The sequence below is a fragment of the Podarcis liolepis genome (genome assembly GCF_965112155.1).
Source record: "Podarcis liolepis genome assembly, chromosome: 6".
In the NCBI taxonomy this organism is placed as follows: Eukaryota; Metazoa; Chordata; class Lepidosauria; order Squamata; family Lacertidae; genus Podarcis; species Podarcis liolepis.
The window spans coordinates 56,413,932-56,434,468 of NC_139559.1; the positions used below are offsets into that span (position 1 = coordinate 56,413,932).

At 41.8% G+C, this 20,537-nt stretch overlaps 2 protein-coding genes across 7 annotated transcripts in view; one reads left to right on the forward strand and one right to left on the reverse strand.

The window, feature by feature from the left end:
• Positions 1 to 4,116, forward strand: part of ZFYVE9 (zinc finger FYVE-type containing 9) — a 49,348-nt gene extending 45,232 nt beyond the window's left edge. For all 6 annotated transcript variants that reach the window (XM_083508685.1, XM_083508681.1, XM_083508682.1 and 3 more), the window contains 3 exons: positions 214 to 319; positions 1,059 to 1,235; positions 1,761 to 4,116. In XM_083508685.1, coding sequence (XP_083364811.1) covers positions 214 to 319; positions 1,059 to 1,235; positions 1,761 to 1,922 — 445 coding nt within the window. In that variant the 3' untranslated portion in view covers positions 1,923 to 4,116. The remainder of the gene's footprint in view (positions 1 to 213; positions 320 to 1,058; positions 1,236 to 1,760) is intronic.
• CC2D1B (coiled-coil and C2 domain containing 1B) overlaps positions 4,052 to 20,537 on the reverse strand; it is a 39,870-nt gene continuing 23,384 nt past the window's right edge. The window contains exons 13-25 of the mRNA XM_083508687.1: positions 18,982 to 19,106; positions 18,138 to 18,333; positions 16,069 to 16,241; positions 14,454 to 14,579; positions 13,883 to 13,941; positions 13,179 to 13,295; positions 12,526 to 12,599; positions 12,193 to 12,251; positions 10,607 to 10,658; positions 9,691 to 9,790; positions 7,280 to 7,370; positions 5,395 to 5,525; positions 4,052 to 4,978 (exon numbers count right to left, since the gene is read on the reverse strand). Of these exons, the coding sequence (XP_083364813.1) occupies positions 5,406 to 5,525; positions 7,280 to 7,370; positions 9,691 to 9,790; positions 10,607 to 10,658; positions 12,193 to 12,251; positions 12,526 to 12,599; positions 13,179 to 13,295; positions 13,883 to 13,941; positions 14,454 to 14,579; positions 16,069 to 16,241; positions 18,138 to 18,333; positions 18,982 to 19,106 (1,292 nt within the window). The 3' untranslated portion in view covers positions 4,052 to 4,978; positions 5,395 to 5,405. The remainder of the gene's footprint in view (positions 4,979 to 5,394; positions 5,526 to 7,279; positions 7,371 to 9,690; positions 9,791 to 10,606; positions 10,659 to 12,192; positions 12,252 to 12,525; positions 12,600 to 13,178; positions 13,296 to 13,882; positions 13,942 to 14,453; positions 14,580 to 16,068; positions 16,242 to 18,137; positions 18,334 to 18,981; positions 19,107 to 20,537) is intronic.

The window sequence follows — 20,537 nt, forward strand, 5'->3', positions numbered from 1 at the left end:
GGTGGTAACAAAAACGTGTATACAGAAGGCTCTCTCATACTACTTTGTGTGTCTGCACACAGTCCATTTAACTGCTTGTGGTGTTCTATTGCAATCTCCCCAACATATATGAAATTGTCTTGATGAAGGGACTTATTTTTCTGCATAGTCTTCTGATCTGGGTCTGTATTCTTAAATTCTGCTAACAAAAGTTTCTTACTTCCTCCTTTCTAGAGTTGTAAGTCCCATTGATGGAAAATCAATGGAGTCTATCACAAGCGTGAAAATATTCCATGGCTCAGAGTATAAAGCAAATGGGAAGGTCATTAGGTGGACAGAGGTGAGGAAGCAAAACTGTTTTTGTATGTTAATGCAGAAGTATTGCTTGATTTGGGGTGGGGGGGAAAGCCATGTTAGCCCTCACCAAATACTCTGGTTGAATGCAAATGTGTTCCTTTTTATATAGCCCAGGCTGAGACTCATTGTGTGGGTTCTACTATACATGTCCTTGAATATAGCTTTGGCACTTAGCTCTGAAGGATATATAGTACACTACTGTATAGAAGGTATCCTAGAAAAGGCTCTTGATACATTTATTGGCAGTCCATCTACCCTAATTATTCTGGCTATTTCTTTCATACTGATGGGATGAGCAGAAACCTGAGGCTGAGTTTTTATTTGTTAAAATGTAACAAACTTGTAGATTTAATTATCAAGGAGATCTTAAATACTCCGCAGAGATAAAATTCACAGCGATATAAGGACATCTGCCCACCACCATGTCCTATTGGAAAATGCCCAAATGTTTTCTTCATTGGTTTGGTGCCCTTCTAGGTCTAACTACTTTCCCTCAATTGCCGAAATCCCTGCCATTAACTGGAGTAGAAAGCTTGCCCTTGTCACAGTGATCTTGAGTTACAAGAATGTTTCCTATATGGTGTTTCCTGCTTGGCAGGGGGTTGGACTCGATGGCCCTTGTGGTCTCTTCCAACTCTATGATTCTATGATTCTATTCTATGATTCTAATAGGACGTTATAGTACAGAAATTTAGAGACTGGAAAAATTATGTTTTCTTCAGGTTTTCTTTCTGGAAAATGATGACCAACACAATGGCCTAAGTGACCCTGCTGACCACAGCAGGCTGACTGAGAATGTGGCCAAGGCTTTCTGCCTGGCCTTGTGCCCTCACCTGAAGCTTTTGAAGGAAGACGGGATGACCAAGCTGGGTTTACGTGTTACGCTTGATGCTGATCAAGTAAGTGAACACATCTTGTGGGGAAAATTCTCTCCACATCTTTGGCATTGGTAATTAAATAAGCTGGAATCTATTTTGGGGGTGGGGGAGATATGCTTTTTTACAGAATTGCTGCGACCCTAATGTGAAAACATGCAGATTGAGGTTACTGTACTATTCATTCCTTGAAAATGATTCTTCTGATTCAGTTGTTAGGTGACACAAGCTCTTCCTGGACCTCACTTCCACTTTTTGAACTGGAAAGGACCTCCTTTTGCACTGGTTTTTCTGTCTGTTGTATTTCAGAAAGCTGAAAAAAGCCTCTTTTAAACTTCTGAGGGTGATTATTTGAAAAGCTCAAAGTTCAAGCCTATTGTGGATTATGTTTCATGTAATCTTGAAGGGTTGCTTCAAGATCACAGGGTGGGCCTGCTTACCTGCATTCTTCCATGGATAAAATTTTAGAACCTCTTCCGTCATGCTAAGGGATTGCTTTAGTCTCTAGTTTCAAAACAAAATAATATTTTCTCTTTACTTACTTTTTAGGTTGGCTACCAGGCTGGGAGCAATGGGCAGCCACTGCCTGCTCAGTACATGAATGACCTGGACAGTGCCTTAGTTCCAGTGATTCATGGAGGGGCATGCCAGCTGAGTGAGGGCCCAGTCATAATGGAGCTTATTTTTTATATTCTGGAAAACATCTCATAAAGACTTCATTTTCTGTTCAGACCTGTTCCAGCAGCAGCTGTATCTGAATCATTTGCACTTTAAAACTGGAAAAATTAAGCTTTTGTTAACACTATTATGAGGGGGTGGGTGCGTGATTGAGAACAGTTGTTCCATAATTCTGAATCGTCTATGCATTTGTCAACAAACAGGATCAGGGCAGCTTCTAATACTACAAAATGGCTATGCTATCTTTGCAGCTAATACACTTCTGTTACGGATTAGAAACAAACAATGGTCATGTTTTAAGACAATTGCAGTCATGTGTTCAATGCTCAAACGGGTGCAGAGATCACTGGGGAGTAAATAAAAGGAAAGGAAATGTAAACATTTCTGATGTTTGTAGATGAACTTATTATGAAGACCTCCATTCTGACCTCACTATACTGCCGCTTATGGTTAATTTCTCTAGACATTGAAATTATCGTTTACATTATCTTGACCAGATTATTGGTTGAAGTACCTCCAAGACATGTCGGAATATTCTATAGAGATGTACAGAGAAAGAAAGCAGCATGACTGAGGGTACCTTCTACGTCTGTCCCAAGCAAAGCAGAATCTCTCTAGAAGCTGTATGTAAATCGCGCTTGCAGTTTTGTGTGTATAAATAGGATAGTTTAACTTTATTTTTCTTTATTTGTGATAAAACTGTTCCCTAAGCCTGATGACATAGCAAAAATCTGCCCTCGTAAGTTTTGAGAGAGCCTGTCACAGGCGTGAGAATTGTTAGGCTTAAAAAAAATAAGTTACCATGGAAATTTGTTCTTTTTGTAGTTGGCCCTGGGTTTTTTTTTAGGTAACTTTTTATTTTCCCATTTGGTGTGCATTTATCCCCACCATTAAGCCTGCACTTATCTAACACTTTATAGTAGCAGCACTCTGTAAAGCTAGCCTGTGAAAACTGTAATAGTTTGGCTGCTGTTGCATGTTTTGCTTTCACTTCAGGCTGAGAAGTTTGCACTCTGTCTCACCTAAGACGGCACTTATGAGAAGAACGGCTTGAGCCCTCTCACTGCAGCGTACAAAGCCGGCAGTGAGAGTAAGCAAAAGAACACGAGCACGTTCCTATTAAATCCGATTTCCATCCCTGAGCAACTGATAGCCCTGTGGAAAGAGCTGTGTCCACATAAGAGAGAAAGCAAACCTAAGCTTCAACAAGACACAGGCTGCTGTTATTCAAGGCTGGCCACCCCCCCCCCATGGGTAAGAGTCTCTGGCCTTTTAAAGAGCAATCTAAAATTGGAGCAGCATGGGCAAAATGGTGAGCATTCAAGGGTAAGGTGGGGACAGCAGTTGCTCCAAGCCTGTCTAGAAATTATTTTTTAAAAGCAAACATATAGCAGTGAGAGCTGTAATAGTTAACTTTCCTCTGTGGGTAGGAAATCATAGTTGAGCCAGGTGCTACTGCTTGCCTAAGATTAGTAATAACAAAAAAGCCCTCCTAGTACAACCTATGTAAACTGCAACTAGAACATAAGGAAGACAAGGCATTAGAACTAGACCCCAAATTAAATGGCTGGAGAAGTTAACCCCAGCTGAATACAAACACTTCTACTGAATTTATTAATGGTGGGCCATATGCTATGAAGACAGTTTAATTCTTAGCCCATGCTGAACCTGAAAAGAACTCAGGTGCTGAATATTCTGCCCTGGGAGACAGGGTGGGCATAAAGAGGCTCCTTTGCAGAAGGGCCTTACATTTCCTGCTCTTTCTTTTCCTTGCATATAAAAAGTTGCTTTTAAATTTTACTTCCTTCTGTGACAACGTTCAATTTGACAGACGGAAGCTCAACTCTATTTAGATTTTACATGGCTGCAGTAGATTCCTACTTCAAGAGATGGCATTCCAATTTCACCACAGAAGTAGCTTTTTCAATAACTTTGTTTTGCTATTAAACTTACTGATAGAGGGAAAATACTGACTTTTCCTTCCTCCTTTCCCCCCTGCAGAAAACCATTTGTTTGGGTTATGTTTGTGCAAAATGCTATTGACTGACTGGTTTGCTTCAACCATAGCCTTTAAAATGACCTTAAAATTTACCATATTGTTAAGAAATGAGTACTTGTTTAAAGAGAAAAATGTACTTTTAAAATTCAGTTACACTGCAAAAGACTGCATATTATATTTTTATTTTCAACATGTAGTTTTGTATATTAAATTTATTAAAATTAAAAACTGAATATTGTATTGTCTCTATCCACTTAAGATAAACTCTGCCTGGTTGGCAGACTTAGTTCTATATTCAGGTACACACCTAGGTTTAACATTCTAGAAAACAGGCAACTCTTTCTTTTGTCAAATTACTGTTTCAACTTACACCCAAATGCTGTGCTTCTCAAAATCCTTAAGCAGTAAAAAGTTTAATTCTTCCTCTCCACTGAAAAAGAACACAAGAACATGGGCAGATTGAGGAAAACAGCTTAATAATAAATCAGCTACTAGCCATCTTAATATGGTATGGGCCTTTCCAAAAGGCTCGTGATAATGTTGCTTTAGAGCAAGGTTATGGGTAAACTTGCAGAGAAGGGGGGAGGGAGGAATGCAGTGATGGCTTAAAAAAAAATTCGTTGCAGGCAATGTCAAATGCATATTCATGCTGCTGTTAACAGTAATATGCTTAACCTAATGCTGTGTGCAAGAATAGAATTTATTCCAGGGCTAGGAAACACAATCTTATTTGCAAGTTTACATGATAAACTTCCACTGCTGCAGCCCATCTTAGTATATTTTGTCAGCCATTAAAACCAAACCTTTTTGCCCTCGCCTGCAAACATGCCCTTTGCATAAGACAGCAGCCCAATGGGTAACAGTCAAGTAGTACTAACATTGCTACTTTCAGCAAGGTTTAAGGTAGGTCTATCTTTGTGGATCAGCACCTTCTTTCCCAGTAGTAGACTTACAAAGCTTACCAACTCATACTATATGATAGTTATGAAAATAAAGATGTTATGTTCAGTAGTGCATTTGTTGAACATCTTTGGTGCTTGCAGAAGCTCTATGTATAAAGTCCATTCTGCAGCTTTTAGCATTTCTGTATCTGCGGGTGACAAGAAAATAAATATGAATGTGGCTTTAGAGGAATAATGGAAGGATTAATGAAAGATGATCAAACATCCATGACAAAAGTACAGAGTCTTCCTAGTGTGCTCTCAAACATTAACTGAAGGCAAGTCCATTAAAACCACTCAAGTATAAAGTTTTAGAAATTTATAAGGGACCGCAACCCTTCTTTAAGGATTCCTTCCTGTGGCTACATTGTCCTTTTGTTGGACGGTGACTCATTTTTACAGCAGGAATTTTAAAGGTGAATCGTTTACTATCTTGCATATTTTTAAAAAGAAAACTGCTTCATGCATGTATCTATAGAATACATTCACTTGTGGTAATCAGAGCAAAATCTTGAGATTGCTCGTGCCAATTGTCATCCTACACAGAAAAGACAGGTGTACATACCTTAGGTGGAACTAATGTTCAAGGACTAGCCAGTTTTCTGTAATTGTCTGAAGATCCTGCCCACTTAGTGGCTCCCTGAGTCTCACTTTTACTTCTAGTTTCCCTCCAGTAGGCTTCCTGCCATCCAAAACCTAGACATAGAAGCAACATGACAAGTTTAACCACAAGAGACATAACCTAGAGAACTGCAATTGGCTTTGAACATTCAATAGGGTTTTGGACTTCACTTGTGGCAGCTGTATGTATGGCAGGTGGGATCCAAAACAAAAAGTTCAGTGTGGATTGCTCAGTCATATCCTCTAGGATACTCTATTACATTCCCCTTCTCTCACTCCATGGAAAAAAAACGTGTTAGTCAGCATTTCCTGGCTGGTGAGCACATTTGGTCCTCTCATTGGGGTTTTTTTTGGGGGGGGTTGCAAAGGGGATTGTCTCGTGCCCGTAGGTTTTTTCCACTACAATACCCCCCCCCCCGCTACTTCTGCCAACCTTGGTGTTTCCCTGTAGCTGCTAGTACTGCTCCTTTTGTGGAGGGGGTGGGGGTGGCCAGACCACCAGCAGTGCTTATGTTGGAGCATCAAACAGGGAATGATACTGCAAAGTTTACATGGCCAAACAGTAGCATCATTGATTCTATTCAGATCCTGATTTGTCACAGGAAGCCAACCAACTACCCCGCCCCCCATTGATAGAAGTGGTTTTAATCTGTTGGGATAGCATCCCTTCTGGAGAGGATAAAATTGCCAAATGGTAGGCAAATAGGCAACATTTTAAAGTGGTTTAAAAAAATATGAAATGTAACTTTTCAGAATTGGATGAAATTTGCAAGAAGGTTTACCCTTTCTGAGGGCAGGAATTCCACCAAATTTCAGAAGCTGCAGCTGTTTCCCCAAAAGGCTAATAGGTAGAGCTTAGAGTGGATTAAAAAATCACTTAATATCCCTTGGGTTTTTTTGTGGGTAATTGGACTGAAAATTGCTGACACAAAAGAGGTGCCAATGTATTAGGAAACCTGCCATATTATGACAAATAGAGCTAGGGGCTTTTCTGCTAAGCACCTTTTGGGGTGGGAAGAACTAAAAGTAGGGGGACCTTCCAGGTAAAATATTTCCCTCTGATTCAAAGCTTGACATGTCAGCCACAATATAGCTCTCCTTTTCCCTGTTGCACAATCAAGTTTAGAGACATGACTTTTGCTTTCAGCACCATTTTCTAAAAATAACTGGCTGAGGTGTCACAAAGGCCTTTGGGGGTTCCTGCTTTGCCTAGGGAAAAAATCCCTCCAAGGCATCCCGTATCGCATGAGAAATTGGAATTAAGCTGAATATAATGTGTATCTCTAATATCTGAACGTAGGTACCACTTTTTTCAAAGTGGCACAGCACCAGTTGCAATGCATAAAAGCTAATTCTAGAGGTGTTTACATACACACAAGGGAGAGAGACTGTAACTGGATCTCTCCGCCACAGTCCAGTAGAAGCAAACTTGGCTCTCCAAGCTTCCCTACTCCTTTGCTGCCAGAATTCCTTGTGGTCATCGCTCTCTTCCTTTCCTTACAATTTTTGGGGAGCTATGTTGGTCAGCACACTATTTTTGTGCTACCCCCAACAACATCCTTGGAAAATTCTAGTTGTGCTCTAAGGAAGACCTCCATCCCCATAGGCAACCCTAGTTTCCAAGCACTTTTATATCAGCATATGGCACGTACAGCACCATCCTCATGGGAATGGATGAAAGCTGTGCAAGTAATGAAACTCCTATGAATGAGGAAAGCCAGTGCAGCATATCCTGTTTTACAAACACACTTTTAGCAGGACTACTGTGCAAAGAAGAAGAAAAAGGTAGTCCTTACCACAGCTTTCTGAGAACAAAAAAGGTACGGTACCTCAATAATTTCTCTGATTTCACATTCAAATTCCAGTTTGTCCAGTTTCAAGTGTGCTGTCCCCACTTGCTTGTCACTTCTGAAAAAGGACCTGGAGAAGGGGAGGCATGTCAGTGCAAGATTCAGTTTCTTCTCCTAACTTCCACGATGGGAATCGGCAAAAGAACCCCAAAGACACCCAGGATCTCAAATTGCAACACAGATCCTTCCCAACTCATACCTCCAAGGTTAAAAGCGGGTTATAATACCATTGTTCAGTAGTGCTACCAACAAAAGCCGTAGACAGGGGTCCAAAATATTTTGCACTGTATGAACTAGAGAGTAGAATGATGTTAAAATGAACAAAAATCGCTAGTGTTACGTTCAGTGATCAGACGTGTTTTAGGCTAAGGAAGCAACTGAATGGAATGACCTATTTATTCCCAAATATACCTAAAGATCATGGCTTGGTTCACAAAAAAAAAAAAAAAAAAAACAGTGCAGAAGGGGAGGGGATTCCCAGGTGCACAGGGAAAAGGCCCGATGCATTTTGATGAAGGTCTTCAGCAGCACTGAGAGGCAAAATTGTAAACACAGCAGCAGCAGCAGCAGCAGTGTGCTTCCTGCAGGCTCCCTCACTTTCAAGTGAGTACAGATTTGGAGGCAGAGCTTGCAGAAAAGCAGAGCAGTAGTGCTTCTCAGTGGCTCTGAAGACTTTCTTCAAAACATGTCAGGCCTAATAAACTATCTCCCTATGAGCCCTGCCCCCACCCCTTCTGTTAGGAGGAGCCACAGCAAGGCTTGAGCTTATCTGCTCCTATTTGTTTGAGTGCAAGGAAAGATTAGAGGCTTCTGCTTCTAGCTTGCAGCAAATCGGAAGTGCTCTTCAACTGTTAGTCACATGAAAGGGCTAGAGTGGTGGAAGGGGCTGTGGCAGGGACACGTTTTTAATACTACTGTAACAAGCCATATGATTCTTTCTGTCCCTGAAGTTCATAGCACAACTTCTGAAGTGGGGGTCCTGTTCTGCGTGTGGAGGCTTCAGACCTCGGAAATTACACCCCAACATGGCAAGGGTGGGAGATTCCATGTGACTTCGGAAGGTGGGGTGAAATGTACAGCCTTGCTACACCCTTCATGTGAATGGCTCCTGAAGAGCTCACCCTCAAATCACATTCAAAGGTTCTGGTTGCTGCATTTGGACAAAAGGGCAAACTAGAAAGAAAAGCTCTCCCTTGCATGTAAAGGAAGGAGCATGCAATCCTGCTAATGGCCTGTCATTTAATCTGAATCAAACCCACTTTCGGGGCTTGCCATAGTGTGAACTTAAGAACAGCAAACTCACTTATGGCCCTCCCTCTTACAGCTTAAAAATAGTTTTGCCTTCCATACTTTTTGGCTGCTAGAAATTTTGGATGCATGCTTAAAAGAGACAGAAGGCCACTCCCGCAAACAGATCATATTAATATTCTTTCCCACTGTTTCTTCTAGCCTAAACAATCATGCACCCTATCCCAATGAAGAAGCTTGTACAATCTTAAAACTATACACCCCTGAAACAGGAACTAAGTTGTGTTTATTATAAGCAAATTATTTTGGCCACTAAGGAATCCTTTCAAACAGTTTTTTTAACGCCAGACAACTTGACACTAAAGGCCACGCTACAAATAAGGGCAGCTATTCTGACTGTTATATGCCGAATTGACTTAAGATATTCAGTGTGAGATACAGATGCAGCCTTGTAGTAGCAAAAGGAGAGAGAAAAGCATCAGAAGTTCATCATGGAAGATTTCCACCCTCCCGCACCACAACAGTCATGCGGGTGCATGTCCTGTTTCAGCTGTGGCTTAGATCCCATGGGGGCAACAGGCATCAGATGCAGTGAACTGGCTTGCTTGGCAAAGTGGATTCTGTGTTTTGCTATGGAATCAACACAAAAATGCATTAAGGCCTACAGGATGAAAAGATTGACAGCCCCTGATCCCTGCTGAACTGCCAGCCTTAGTATACAGGCCTAGTAGTATAGAGCCAAAATTCTCATGCGTTTTCACAGCTTTTGGCTTTAGTAGAGTGTTAACAACACCCAAATACAGCACCTGTCAGTCATCTAAGAAGATCAAGCAGAAGACCAATATTACGTCACTGTAGTCTGAAAGTTCAAGCATTGCAAATGTCTAAAAGACGTATCTGCTGCAGATGAGCAAATCTACAAAGATTTCAAAATAGTTCCTTCCCATATTCTCAATTATATCTTCAGCTACCCTGTAGCTAAAAATTCCAAACACACAATGATGCCTACAGATTGTATGCGACAAAGTTACAATTTTTTTAGCTTCCAAAAGAAATCTGGGAATTGTTTTAAAGCAGAATTAACAAAGTCCTTGAGCTCAAGCAATCAAGCTGTTTCCCATTAGGCATGAACCCCATCTCACCCTTTGTGGAAGACTTCAAATTTAATTCCTTTAGCCTGAATCGCTCTTCGGAAACCTCTGTGATTTCGGTTAATGTTCAGCTTGAACAGCTGGTCGTATTCTGGAAATGCAGAGACAGATATCAGATACAAACAGCTGATGAGAGGACTCTGAACCAAATAAAAGATCAAGAAAAGCATGTGGTCAATGCCTCAAAATAAGCAGGTGGGAGATATTTTGCCACGGAAAACCTTTCAAACAAGTAGGCCCCACAGGTGCATATCTGAGAGAGGTACAGATTGTACTGAATGACACAGTGACTTGATCCCTACGTTTTCCTTTGCGAGAAGAAGGAGCCAAGACAAAGGACTGCAAGTCCATAAGTATATTACCCTCCTCAGTAAGTTTTTTTTTTAAGAACCTGCAAAAAAAGTGCTACAGGATTCATGCTGAATAGCTTTGAAATAATAGATCCCAAATAATTCTATGCAGTTGAGGGAAAGAGGGTGACATCTTTTCTGTGGCAAAATGAAGAGCAATGTTGGACTGCTAAGTGACAGAATGCAGAGGGATCCATATATTCCAGGTACAAGTCCTTCTGGAGTCGTATAGCTCAGTAGTAGAGCATGCACAGAGTTCCGTGGCCACCTCCAGTTGGCCTCGCAAAGGCCTCTGCCTATGACTGTTGAGAGCTGCTGCCACTATACAGAGCAGTGTTGCGAGTTAGGTTAACACCATCACAGATGCAGAAATCGGTTAATTAAGAAACCCACAAATACAAAATTACTACTACTCTGAAATGAGAGTCTTTGAATTCTGTTCAGGTAGCCGATGCAAACATAAAATGGAACTAACCCTTTTCAGCCTAGCTCTGAAATGAAAATTCAAGAAAAGACAACGTAACGATGGTGATAATATTATAAGCACATGCACCCACCTGGGCAGTTGGTATTTTTTATCACGGATGTTTTACTTTTCTGAGCTTGCTCCTGTTTTAATAAAAGCAAAACACAGGTTAACAAAACCCTAAAACTAAACACCTGCAGCCACACACCATTAATATTCAGCAGAAATCACATCTTTGTTGGCTTTTCATTTGGAAAGAAAGTCCTGCATAAGTGTAGATAAAGTTTTCTTGGGCACAGCCCATTCAATGTGGAACAAAATGCAAATACTGACATTCAATATGAAATACGGTATACAAAAGATAGAAACAAATGGTGCATGGGGATGTTAAAAAGATAGATTAGATCCAATGCTATCATTGCAACCACCATTCAGCTGTTTTGCTTTGCTGCAGAGCAAGAGCCTGTTGCAGGTAGATTTCTCCAGGACCTTTTCATTTGTCTTCCTTGTCCCCAAGAAGGAAAGGGGTATGGATCTTCAGAGGCTGCAACAAACGTGCTCCAAAGAGATTGTTTAGCAATTACTATTCTTTTTAACAACCCAATCACACAACAAAACAAATTAACTTCTAGCCCAAAGCACAGCAGAAGTCTCTAGGGAGTGAACAAGGACAAGGTGACCCAATTACTGCCAGCACTTCTAGATGATATCCTAGCAATCAAGCAATATAGCCCTTTCTCTATTTCAGAGGCAGCTCTTCCCCAGCTGCCTCTCAAGCATCACATATACAACCCCAATAGAAATGCCATTCTCTTTTCTACTGTGACAAGGCCACCAGAGATGCCACCAGTGACCCTGCCTTCCTAACTATTCTCAGAAAAGCCTGTGGGGTTCTCAGTCCTTGCCTTTACTTGTGAAGACCAAGCTCTCCCCCCCCCATGGGCTGGTTGCTCTAAAGCAGGGATATGCAAGTCAAGCCACTCCAAAGGACCACCTTTTGTTAATTCAAGAGAGCTGAAGGGTTGCATAATGGTTAGAGTGTTGAACTATGACCCGGGAGACCAGGGTTAGAATCCCCCCTCAGCCACGAAGCTCACTGAATGACCTTGGGCCAGTCACCACCTCCCAACCTAACCTACTTCACTGGGTTGTTGTGAAGATAAAACGGGGATGAGAACGATGTGCACCATCTTGAGCTCCTTGGGAGAACAGGTGGTATATAAATGTATTAAGTAATAAGTTCATTTCTGTGTACCTCCCCTCCCCCAGTGATTTCTTTTCAGCCTTGTTAACCCCCTTTAGCACATGCTTTCCCCTCCTGATCTCTCTGTGCCCTTCCCCCCCTCTCTGTTTCTCATAACACCCATGATCGTCTTCTTGCAGCACCATAGGTCTTGCTTTGTCCCGGTCTCTTTTGTCTCAGTTATCCCACTCACTTCACAAGTTGATAGGGCTTCTCTGCACTTTTATTTTATGCTCTGCTTCTACCCCTGTCCTGATATTTACACTGCTGCTCGCTTAATGCAGCAGCAATGCACAAGTCATCCATTCTCCCAATCTTTGCATATATTACATGGCGGCAAACTGAGGGTTTGCATCTGAATATACTTGGATAGGGAACTGTCACCCTAGGGTCTAGAAATTAAGGAGGGAGCAAAAGCCTTGATGTATACTCACTGTATTCGGGTAATGGAATTCAAATTTCACAAATGCGTCCAAATCATTGGGTGCCACACCTGTGCAAAGAGAGGAATTTAGCTGAGCAAACAGCTGTAGAAACAAAAAGAAAAATGGGCCAAATCTTATGAACACAAGACTGCCGATTATCTCACAGGAAAGAAGAGGCCTCTACTCAGAGATGTTTGTTCCCGATTGTGACCCAATTTCCATGATAAAAACAAAATGATCCTAACTACTGATTAACAGAGGTCAAGTTCTCAGTTCTGTCAGCTGCAGGGAAGATTGCAGAGCAGGAAGGAATCTTAAAAATTCATGTCAATGGTAGACTACCTGGTGGAGCTGGTAGATTTATTCCTCGGACAATGATAAGATGCATTTCTGTGCTACTGAGTTCAGAAAATATTCTACAAAGCAAACAAAAAGAAACAGCGGTTTACTCCAGCAATCCAGACGTACTTCACATTACAATACCAAACTTAGTGAACATGTAGAAATAGGAATCATGAAGAAATACACAGCATGCTTGCTTTCTGACAACTAATTGCGGGGTGAAAACATGGTTAGTTTATGAACCCCAAAGCCTTGCTTAACCATGGTTTGTTTGGTCACTGCAGCCCAGGCACTCTCCCAGCTGCAGAGGCACAAGGCAAGAGTAGCTGGAAAACCAACCAACAAGCCTTGCCTGTTTGCCTACTGAACAAGCTGCAACTTAGTATTACATATGCAAACACAGGCAACATCAAGATGTGAACAAAGTTAAAGCCCTTTGACTCAAGGGGCTGGGGGAGAGTGGTCCCATTTTCGTGGCAGCCCCACATTTATTGAAATGCCTAGTTTCCACTATAAAACATTGGTCACTTTTTTGGGAACAGAAATTCACAGTATTCCAGGTTGCTCTTGTAAGGTTCAGAAAGGTTTTGTAAAGCTCATCTATCTACAGAGATAAGACATGTGAAACCTTCTCATCTTTTGGACATCCATACCTTACAATTTTAAAGGTTCTCTCTTCAAAGTGGTGGCTTGGGGGATCCAGCCCCTGGGCCTGTGCAAGCTGTAAGATGTCCAGATCTTTTTTACAAATCTGAGCCAGCTTCTCAAACCTGAAACGCAACACAGAAATACACAACATAAAGTAGAAGTGAGAAAGATCAGGAAGCATATTGCCAGAGCCTGCTCTGGTTTCAATCATGTTATCAGTGGGTGGATGCTAAACTCATGGAGGCTGCTCCTACTCAAATGAGAGAATGGCTGGGCTCCACTTAAGGCAGAAATAGCTCCTTGCCAGAGGTCAATGGGAAAGCTGTCTAGAAACTGATCAAGCTGGTGGGGCACCAGAAGGACTTAGCTTTCATTACTGATGGGATTTGGGAGCTACCTTCATCAAGCAAGCACAGGGAGCAGAACACTGGTTGCTCACCATGAAATTTCCTTCTTGTTTGACATATGGAGACACCCACCATGTAGGCTGCAATTCTCCAGCTCACCCAACGTAGGGACATGCCATTGAGCTTCCCCTCAAGTGAAAAAGTCGTTACACTTTACATAGTTAAGAAGGGAGGAACAACTTTTCCCCCAGCCACAAAATGACTAGACCCAAGGCATAAAAGCAAAATTCATTCTGCCAAGTGCAATTTGTACTGCACCCAATTGAGATGTGCCTTCAATACTAAACTCATAATAAACCTACCGGGAAGTTTCAGATACATTTCCCAGATGTGTGAACTGCTTCGAATACTGCAAACATTTCTATTAACAGAAAAAAGGAGGGGGAAGTCAGACCACAAGCTACCTTCAAAAACTGATCTGAGAGAGAGGCTGGCCACGTTCAGACAATCAAATCTCTTTAATAAGCTGAAATAAACATATGCAGTTGTTGCCTTCTGGGCAACCCAACCCAGCTCCAATGAAGCATTCCACAAGTGAGTATACAGTCATCTGCATAAAATCTGCTGCTGGGTTATAGTATTAGTACAATAACTCACGGATGTTAACACTGCCACTAGAAGTTCTCTCTTATTTCCTCTTAAAAACACACATACAAGGGACCTATAAAAAAGGCAGCAACTTTTTCTGAGCACCTTCATTTTCAAATCACTTTTGAAAGGAGAGGGTCACTGACACTTGTGCATATATCACAGAAGAACAATAGTTTAGAGTCGTATGCAAAATAGGCCAGTTTAAAGTATAGAGAACATTCTACTTCCACTACAGGACCCTTAGCTATGTATAATGCTATAGGAGAGGAAGGAGGCACACACCTCATGCTGGTCTCTCAATAGCTTGATCAGCTGAACGTACACCTCTTCTGCTTTCTGAGAGAGTCTGACATCTTCATGATGTATGATAATAAAGTCACCTTCATCATCTGTAGGTGGTGATGGCAGCTACACAGCAACACACAATACATGTCAGAGCTTCTCTGGTAAAATTGTGACAGAGAAAGGTGAGCATAGGGACACTCATTCAGAGAAGATAAAGAGGGTGGGGGAAGGATATCAGGAAAGGGTAGCAGGATACTTTCAAGGTTCCTGCCATACTCAGCTAATATGCTGTTAATGCACTCTTCCCCACCCAATCTAGTGTCCTCAACATGCTACAGACTACAACTCTCATCACTGCATGGTTGCTGGCTGAGGCTGATGGGCGTTGTAGTCCAAACCACATTGGAAAGGCTGTGCCAATACATCAGTTTTCTGAGACCTGCAGGTAACGACTAGGAATGATACATCCAACTGTCTTGAATTTCCAACAGCACTGAAAGCATTTATCAATATGAGAATGGAGAAAGCCAACTAGTGACTGCAAGTTTACCACATTCCTCAAGTAAGGTTTTAAAAAATCTTGAAATGCCCTACCCTTCTGATCATTACCACAGCAGTGATTCAAGATACCAAACAAGAAAATAGAAGACCAAATGATTCCAGGGCAAATATAAATAGTTGACTACAGCTCATGCATATGAAAAAAATTGACCCACTACATCAGGGGTTGCCAACCTGGCCCCTACCGCCCACTAGTAGGCGTTTCAGGATTCTAGGTGGGCAGTAGGGGGTTCTACGACACAAGCTGAATCCTCCTTCCATAAAGCACTGGTGGGCGGTAAGGAAATTTTGCCATCAGGCAAGATGCATTAGTGGGCAGTAGGTATATAAAGGTTGACTACCCTTGCACTACATTCATATATGTTAAGGGACAACCATAAACCTAGTCAGTTCTGTTCATCTTCCAAACTGGAGGAACCCCAAGTAACTTAAGGCAATATGTAAAAAAAAGTCTCATTTTTGTAACCTGCACGTATGTATTTTTATATGAGTGAAAATTGCAAAAATGTAAGGCCATCTAGGCAACAGAATTAGATGCCTCCCTCCCCTTATTCCCTACTCTGAAGTGGCTAGAAAGTACAAAATAATAACTCAGAAGAGGCAATTTTGATGGCTGAGAATAAAACATACAAGCAAGCTCCCATTTACATGCAGGTTACGTTGCAAGGTACCACATGTTTAAGTGAAATTTTATATAATGAATATACATATGTACAAATACATATACATATACGTGTGTGTGTGTGAGAGAGAGAGAGAGAGAGAGACACTAGATGCAACTGAACAAATTCAGAATTTCAAAAAAAGTAAAAGGCTCCTACAATTCAAGGAGAGGAGGCAGGGTTACAGCCAGGATGAGAGTGCAGGCCTATGGTTGGGACCAACTGCAGACAAGCTTGCCTCTCTCTTAAAAGAATTGCAAGGCTTTCTGAAATAAAATCCACAAGAGCTGTGTTCAAAGGCAACAAAGGACATCAGACGACAGATAGTGGTGTGAAGAGTGCTTCCTTCAAAGCAGACCTGATACACTCTTAGGAATCTTTCTACTAACCTTGGAAATGTCGACCAGTTTGCCACTTTTTGCCCGCTCGATCTTTGGCTCCAAGCTCTTGGCTGTTCTTAGGAACGCCTTGGCTTGCTCCAGATCATTTCTCTTCTTTGCCTGGACTGCAGCCTTTAAGTACTGTTTCCTTCTACTCTCCAGGAATTCAAGGTGCTCTAAAGCTACAAAGAAGCAAAACAACTGGGGTGTTGTCATTGTTGTTGTGGTTTTTTTTTATTAAAAAAACACTTTTCAGATTTGGAGATATTGCAGGCTCGGTTCCAGACCACTGCAATAAAGTGAATATTGCAATAAACCGAGTTATGTAAACATTTTCGTTCCCCACTGCATATAAAAATTATGTCTGCACTATATATAGTCTATTAAACCAGGCTCCCCCACTGGCTGCAGGGGCGGGAGGGGAAAAACCCACCTCCAACCCTAGCCAGCTCCACTCCTCGGGCCAGAAGGGGGAGGTGGTGACACGGCAGGGCTTCCTTCCCCTGGAAGCAGACAGGCTGCTTGCAGCTGCACCTGCGTCCTCCCAATGAGCAATATGTGAGAAGCGCAATAAACAAAGCGTGCCTGTGCTATTGGAGGAAAATATTTATTTATAAATTTATAAACCGCTTGACTGTTAAAAAAACACACACCCTCAAAGCAGTTTACGACGAGGATAAACAATAAAATTACCGGTAAAAACAACTAATTTAAACATTAAAGGAATAAATTCAGCAGTAAACCCAAAAGATATTAAAACATACATCCACCTTCTACACATTTGGGTCAGCTCATCTAAACAAAAATGTTTTTAGCAGGCGTCATAAAGGCTACAGCGAAGCTGCCTGCCTGATGTCAAAGGCAGGGAGTTCCAATGTGTTGGTGCTAAGACCCTATCAGATTCATTTCTCACAAATGTGAAATGGGCAACAGTTGTTGCTTGTAACAGTGCCAGTTCTGCAGACTGAAGTTGAGTGGGCAATATAGGGGGGTAAAGCGATCTTGCAGGTAAACTGGTCCCAAGTTATTAAGGGCTTGATATACTAATAGTAACACCTATAGAAAGCTATTTCCTGCTTAGCTGTATTCCCACTCGGCACGCAAGGCTGTATGAAAGAAACAGAAGGTTTTCTCATCCCAGGGACACACAGAATAGGCAGTAATGGTGCAGAAAGAAATGTGTGGCAGTGGCTTCTATTTATTTCCACCCTCACACCATAGCGTCTCCTGTGCGCAATCTGCCCAGTCATCCACAGCCACATCCATTAGATAAAGCCTTGCTTGCCAGGCTTTGACTCAGACGGAATACTTGAACTGTGTGTGGGAGCTCAACATTTGCAAGGAGTGGGGGAGGACATGAAAAAAGAGGGGCAGAAAGGACACTTCTCAGGGAGGCAAGAATTTTCACTAAGCCTGTCAGGTATCTTTATGATGTCCTTTCCAGAGGGCACGCACCATCTCTTCCAGGCTCCTTAAAGTAAGAGAAAAAACAGACCTAGCCAAGAGGTAGTCCTGTTTTCTCAAATGCAAGCTTGCCATCTGCATCCAAGCTGTGCAAATGTGTGGCATGTCTCCACGGAACACTGTCAAGCTTGTGTCATTGAACTGCTTAGGAGGAAGACAAAACACTGACTAGCTTGAACTAGTGCAAGTAGCAGTGTCCTGGTAGTTATCTTGATTACAGCAGGGGATCTGTCTGTTATGTGCACATTTAAGTGGATAATTTGGGTCAGAATAGGAATCTGTATTAGTCACTCATTTGCTGTCCAGATTCTACATACCTTTCTATTCTACTGCAAGGGCTTGTTAACATCTTACGAGCACTCCAAACACAGCATTTCACAGCTCAGAAAATGAAAAGCCAACAAAAGGGCTTTGTCCCAAAGGCTTCATCTGTTAAGCCTCACAGAATGTATTTCTTGCATACCATTTTTGTCTTGTTCTATCCTCAGCGTGAACAACTGTTTCCCCCTTTTCCTTCCTAACATCCTTTAAGTATCTAAAATACATCACTTCCTCAGTCTTGCTTGATGTAAATGAAATAAATACAACTCTCAGCCAGCCTTTGGAGTCCTTACCAACTGGAGAGATGTGCTCAGTGGATGCAGATTTCTCTGGGGCTGCTACAGGGATGGGTTGAGAAATATCTTTCTCTGGAGAGGTTTCTTCCGGGATTACAGCAGATGGCACAGTTATTGGCTGAACAACTTGCACTGGCTTCTTAGGCAGCTGAGTGGGCTTCTTGGGAGCTGGAGCCTGTATGGAAGGCTCACCCTAGTGGGATCAGAAAGGAATTGAATGCAATGAGCAGGAAATTCAGATATAGGGCCCAAGATGAGGATGGATGCTAAACAAATGGTTCCCATTACAGCAGCCATCTGCTGTGGTGCTGCAAAAGAGAGACCTTTTTTGTGCTAAAGGGATCAGAAAGTCATCTTAAGAGGCTGAGAAACTTCTTAATAACAGCACTGTAGTCATAATCACTAAGCAGTTCTTCAACAAAATGGGATATAGAGTGATTCATCATCTGAAGTCCTAGTGTGGCTTAACAGGAGATGAGCTACTACTAGGTACCCCAACACAAAGTCTGTGAGTTAACCAGTTGAGCAGTAAGCCGTTAGCATTAGGAAATTAAGGGGAATAAGCAGTTTTAATTACCAGAGCTTCTAAGTTGTGGCCAAAGCTAGTCCTTCTCAGAGTAGACCCGTTAAAAAGCATGAACATGACTAACCTGATGGGTTAAAAGGAATGGAAATGGTGACTGGAAATGTTTCAGTGTATGTAATTCTAGGTTAGTAGGATTTTTAAAAAATAACAGCAACAGCAGCAGCAGCTTTTGAAATAGTTGGCTGTAACTTATGTTTTAAAATGGTAAGAATATTCTTCTGCATCTGTAAGCAAACAGATTCTTAAGCAACACACCTCGTCTTCCTCCTCCTCCTCTTTATTCTCTTCCTCCTCCATTTTAACCAGCCTGTTAGCATTTTCAAGGACGGCAGCAACTGTATTGTCATCTGCAGGAGCCAGTCCAGGAATTGGAGGAAAACCTGAAAAGAAGAGAGAAGAAAAAACCCCAGAAGATAGCCTTAAAAATAAATGAAGATGAACACAACACACATTTATGAGGAGAACTACAGATTTAAAAAGTTGAAATGACAATTATTATACTCAGAAGATACAAGTTCTGAGAGTATTGAGCATGAACTCCAGCGGCTGCCCACAAAATGGATCACTGACACATTCAGGCCGAGGAGGAGGAGAAGTTTGGAAGCTTTCAATTTTAGTTAAATTGTTTGTGAACTGGGAGCTGTGTTTAACGCTAATTATGGTTAATTTCAACAAGTCAGCTCCTCAAACGGGTCATATGTTGTATGGTGCTGTTGCAACCCACCTTAGCTCAGGGGTCATGAACTGGTAGTGGGTCCCAATCCACCAGCTGAAAACCAACAATCTAACTTGCAAAATAAAAAAAATCCTTCCAGTAGCACCTTTAAGACCAACTAAGTTAGTTCTTGGTATGAGCTTTCGTTTGCAAGCACACTTCTTCAGATACACTGAAACAGAAGTTGCCAGATCCTTCTATATAGTGAGAAGGTGGGGAGGGGTATTACTCAGAAGGGTGGTGGGAATGGGAGATTGGCAGATAGCTGAGATGAACCTGTTGACGACTCTTAACGACTGTAATAGGTCTTACAGGAAAAGGCAAGGGGTGAGAAGGTGAGAAATGGCTTAGTCATGTATAATGGGATAAGAATCCAATGTCTTTGTTCAAACCAGGTCTCTCCATGGTTTTAAGTTTGGTAATGAGTTGCAATTCAGCAGCTTCTCTTTCCAGTCTATTTCTGAAATTCCTTTGTAGTAAAACAGCTACTTTGAGATCTTGTATAGAATGTCCTGGGAGATTGAAGTGTTCTCCTACTGGTTTCTCTGTTTTGTGATTCTTGATGTCAGATTTATGTCCATTTATTCTTTGGCGTAAGGTTTGGCCTGTTTGTCCAATATAGAGAGCTGAAGGACACTGTTGGCATTTGATGAAACCAAAGACATTGGATTCTTATCCCATTATACATGACTAAGCCATTTCTCACCTTCTCACCCCTTGCCTTTTCCTGTAAGACCTATTACAGTCGTTAAGAGTCGTCAACAGGCTCATCTCAGCTATCTGCCAATCTCCCATTCCCACCACCCTTCTGAGTAATACCCCTCCCCACCTTCTCACTATATAGAAGGATCTGGCAACTTCTGTTTCAGTGTATCTGAAGAAGTGTGCTTGCACACGAAAGCTCATACCAAGAACTAACTTAGTTGGTCTTAAAGGTGCTACTGGAAGGATTTTTTTTATTTTGACTATGGCAGACCAACACGGCTACCTATCTGTAATCTAACTTGCAGTTCAAGAGGCCCTCTGTGCTGTTATCGTGCAACTTCATGAAAGTTTACAGTCACAATAAGCAGTTTCATAGCACATTCTGTAGTGT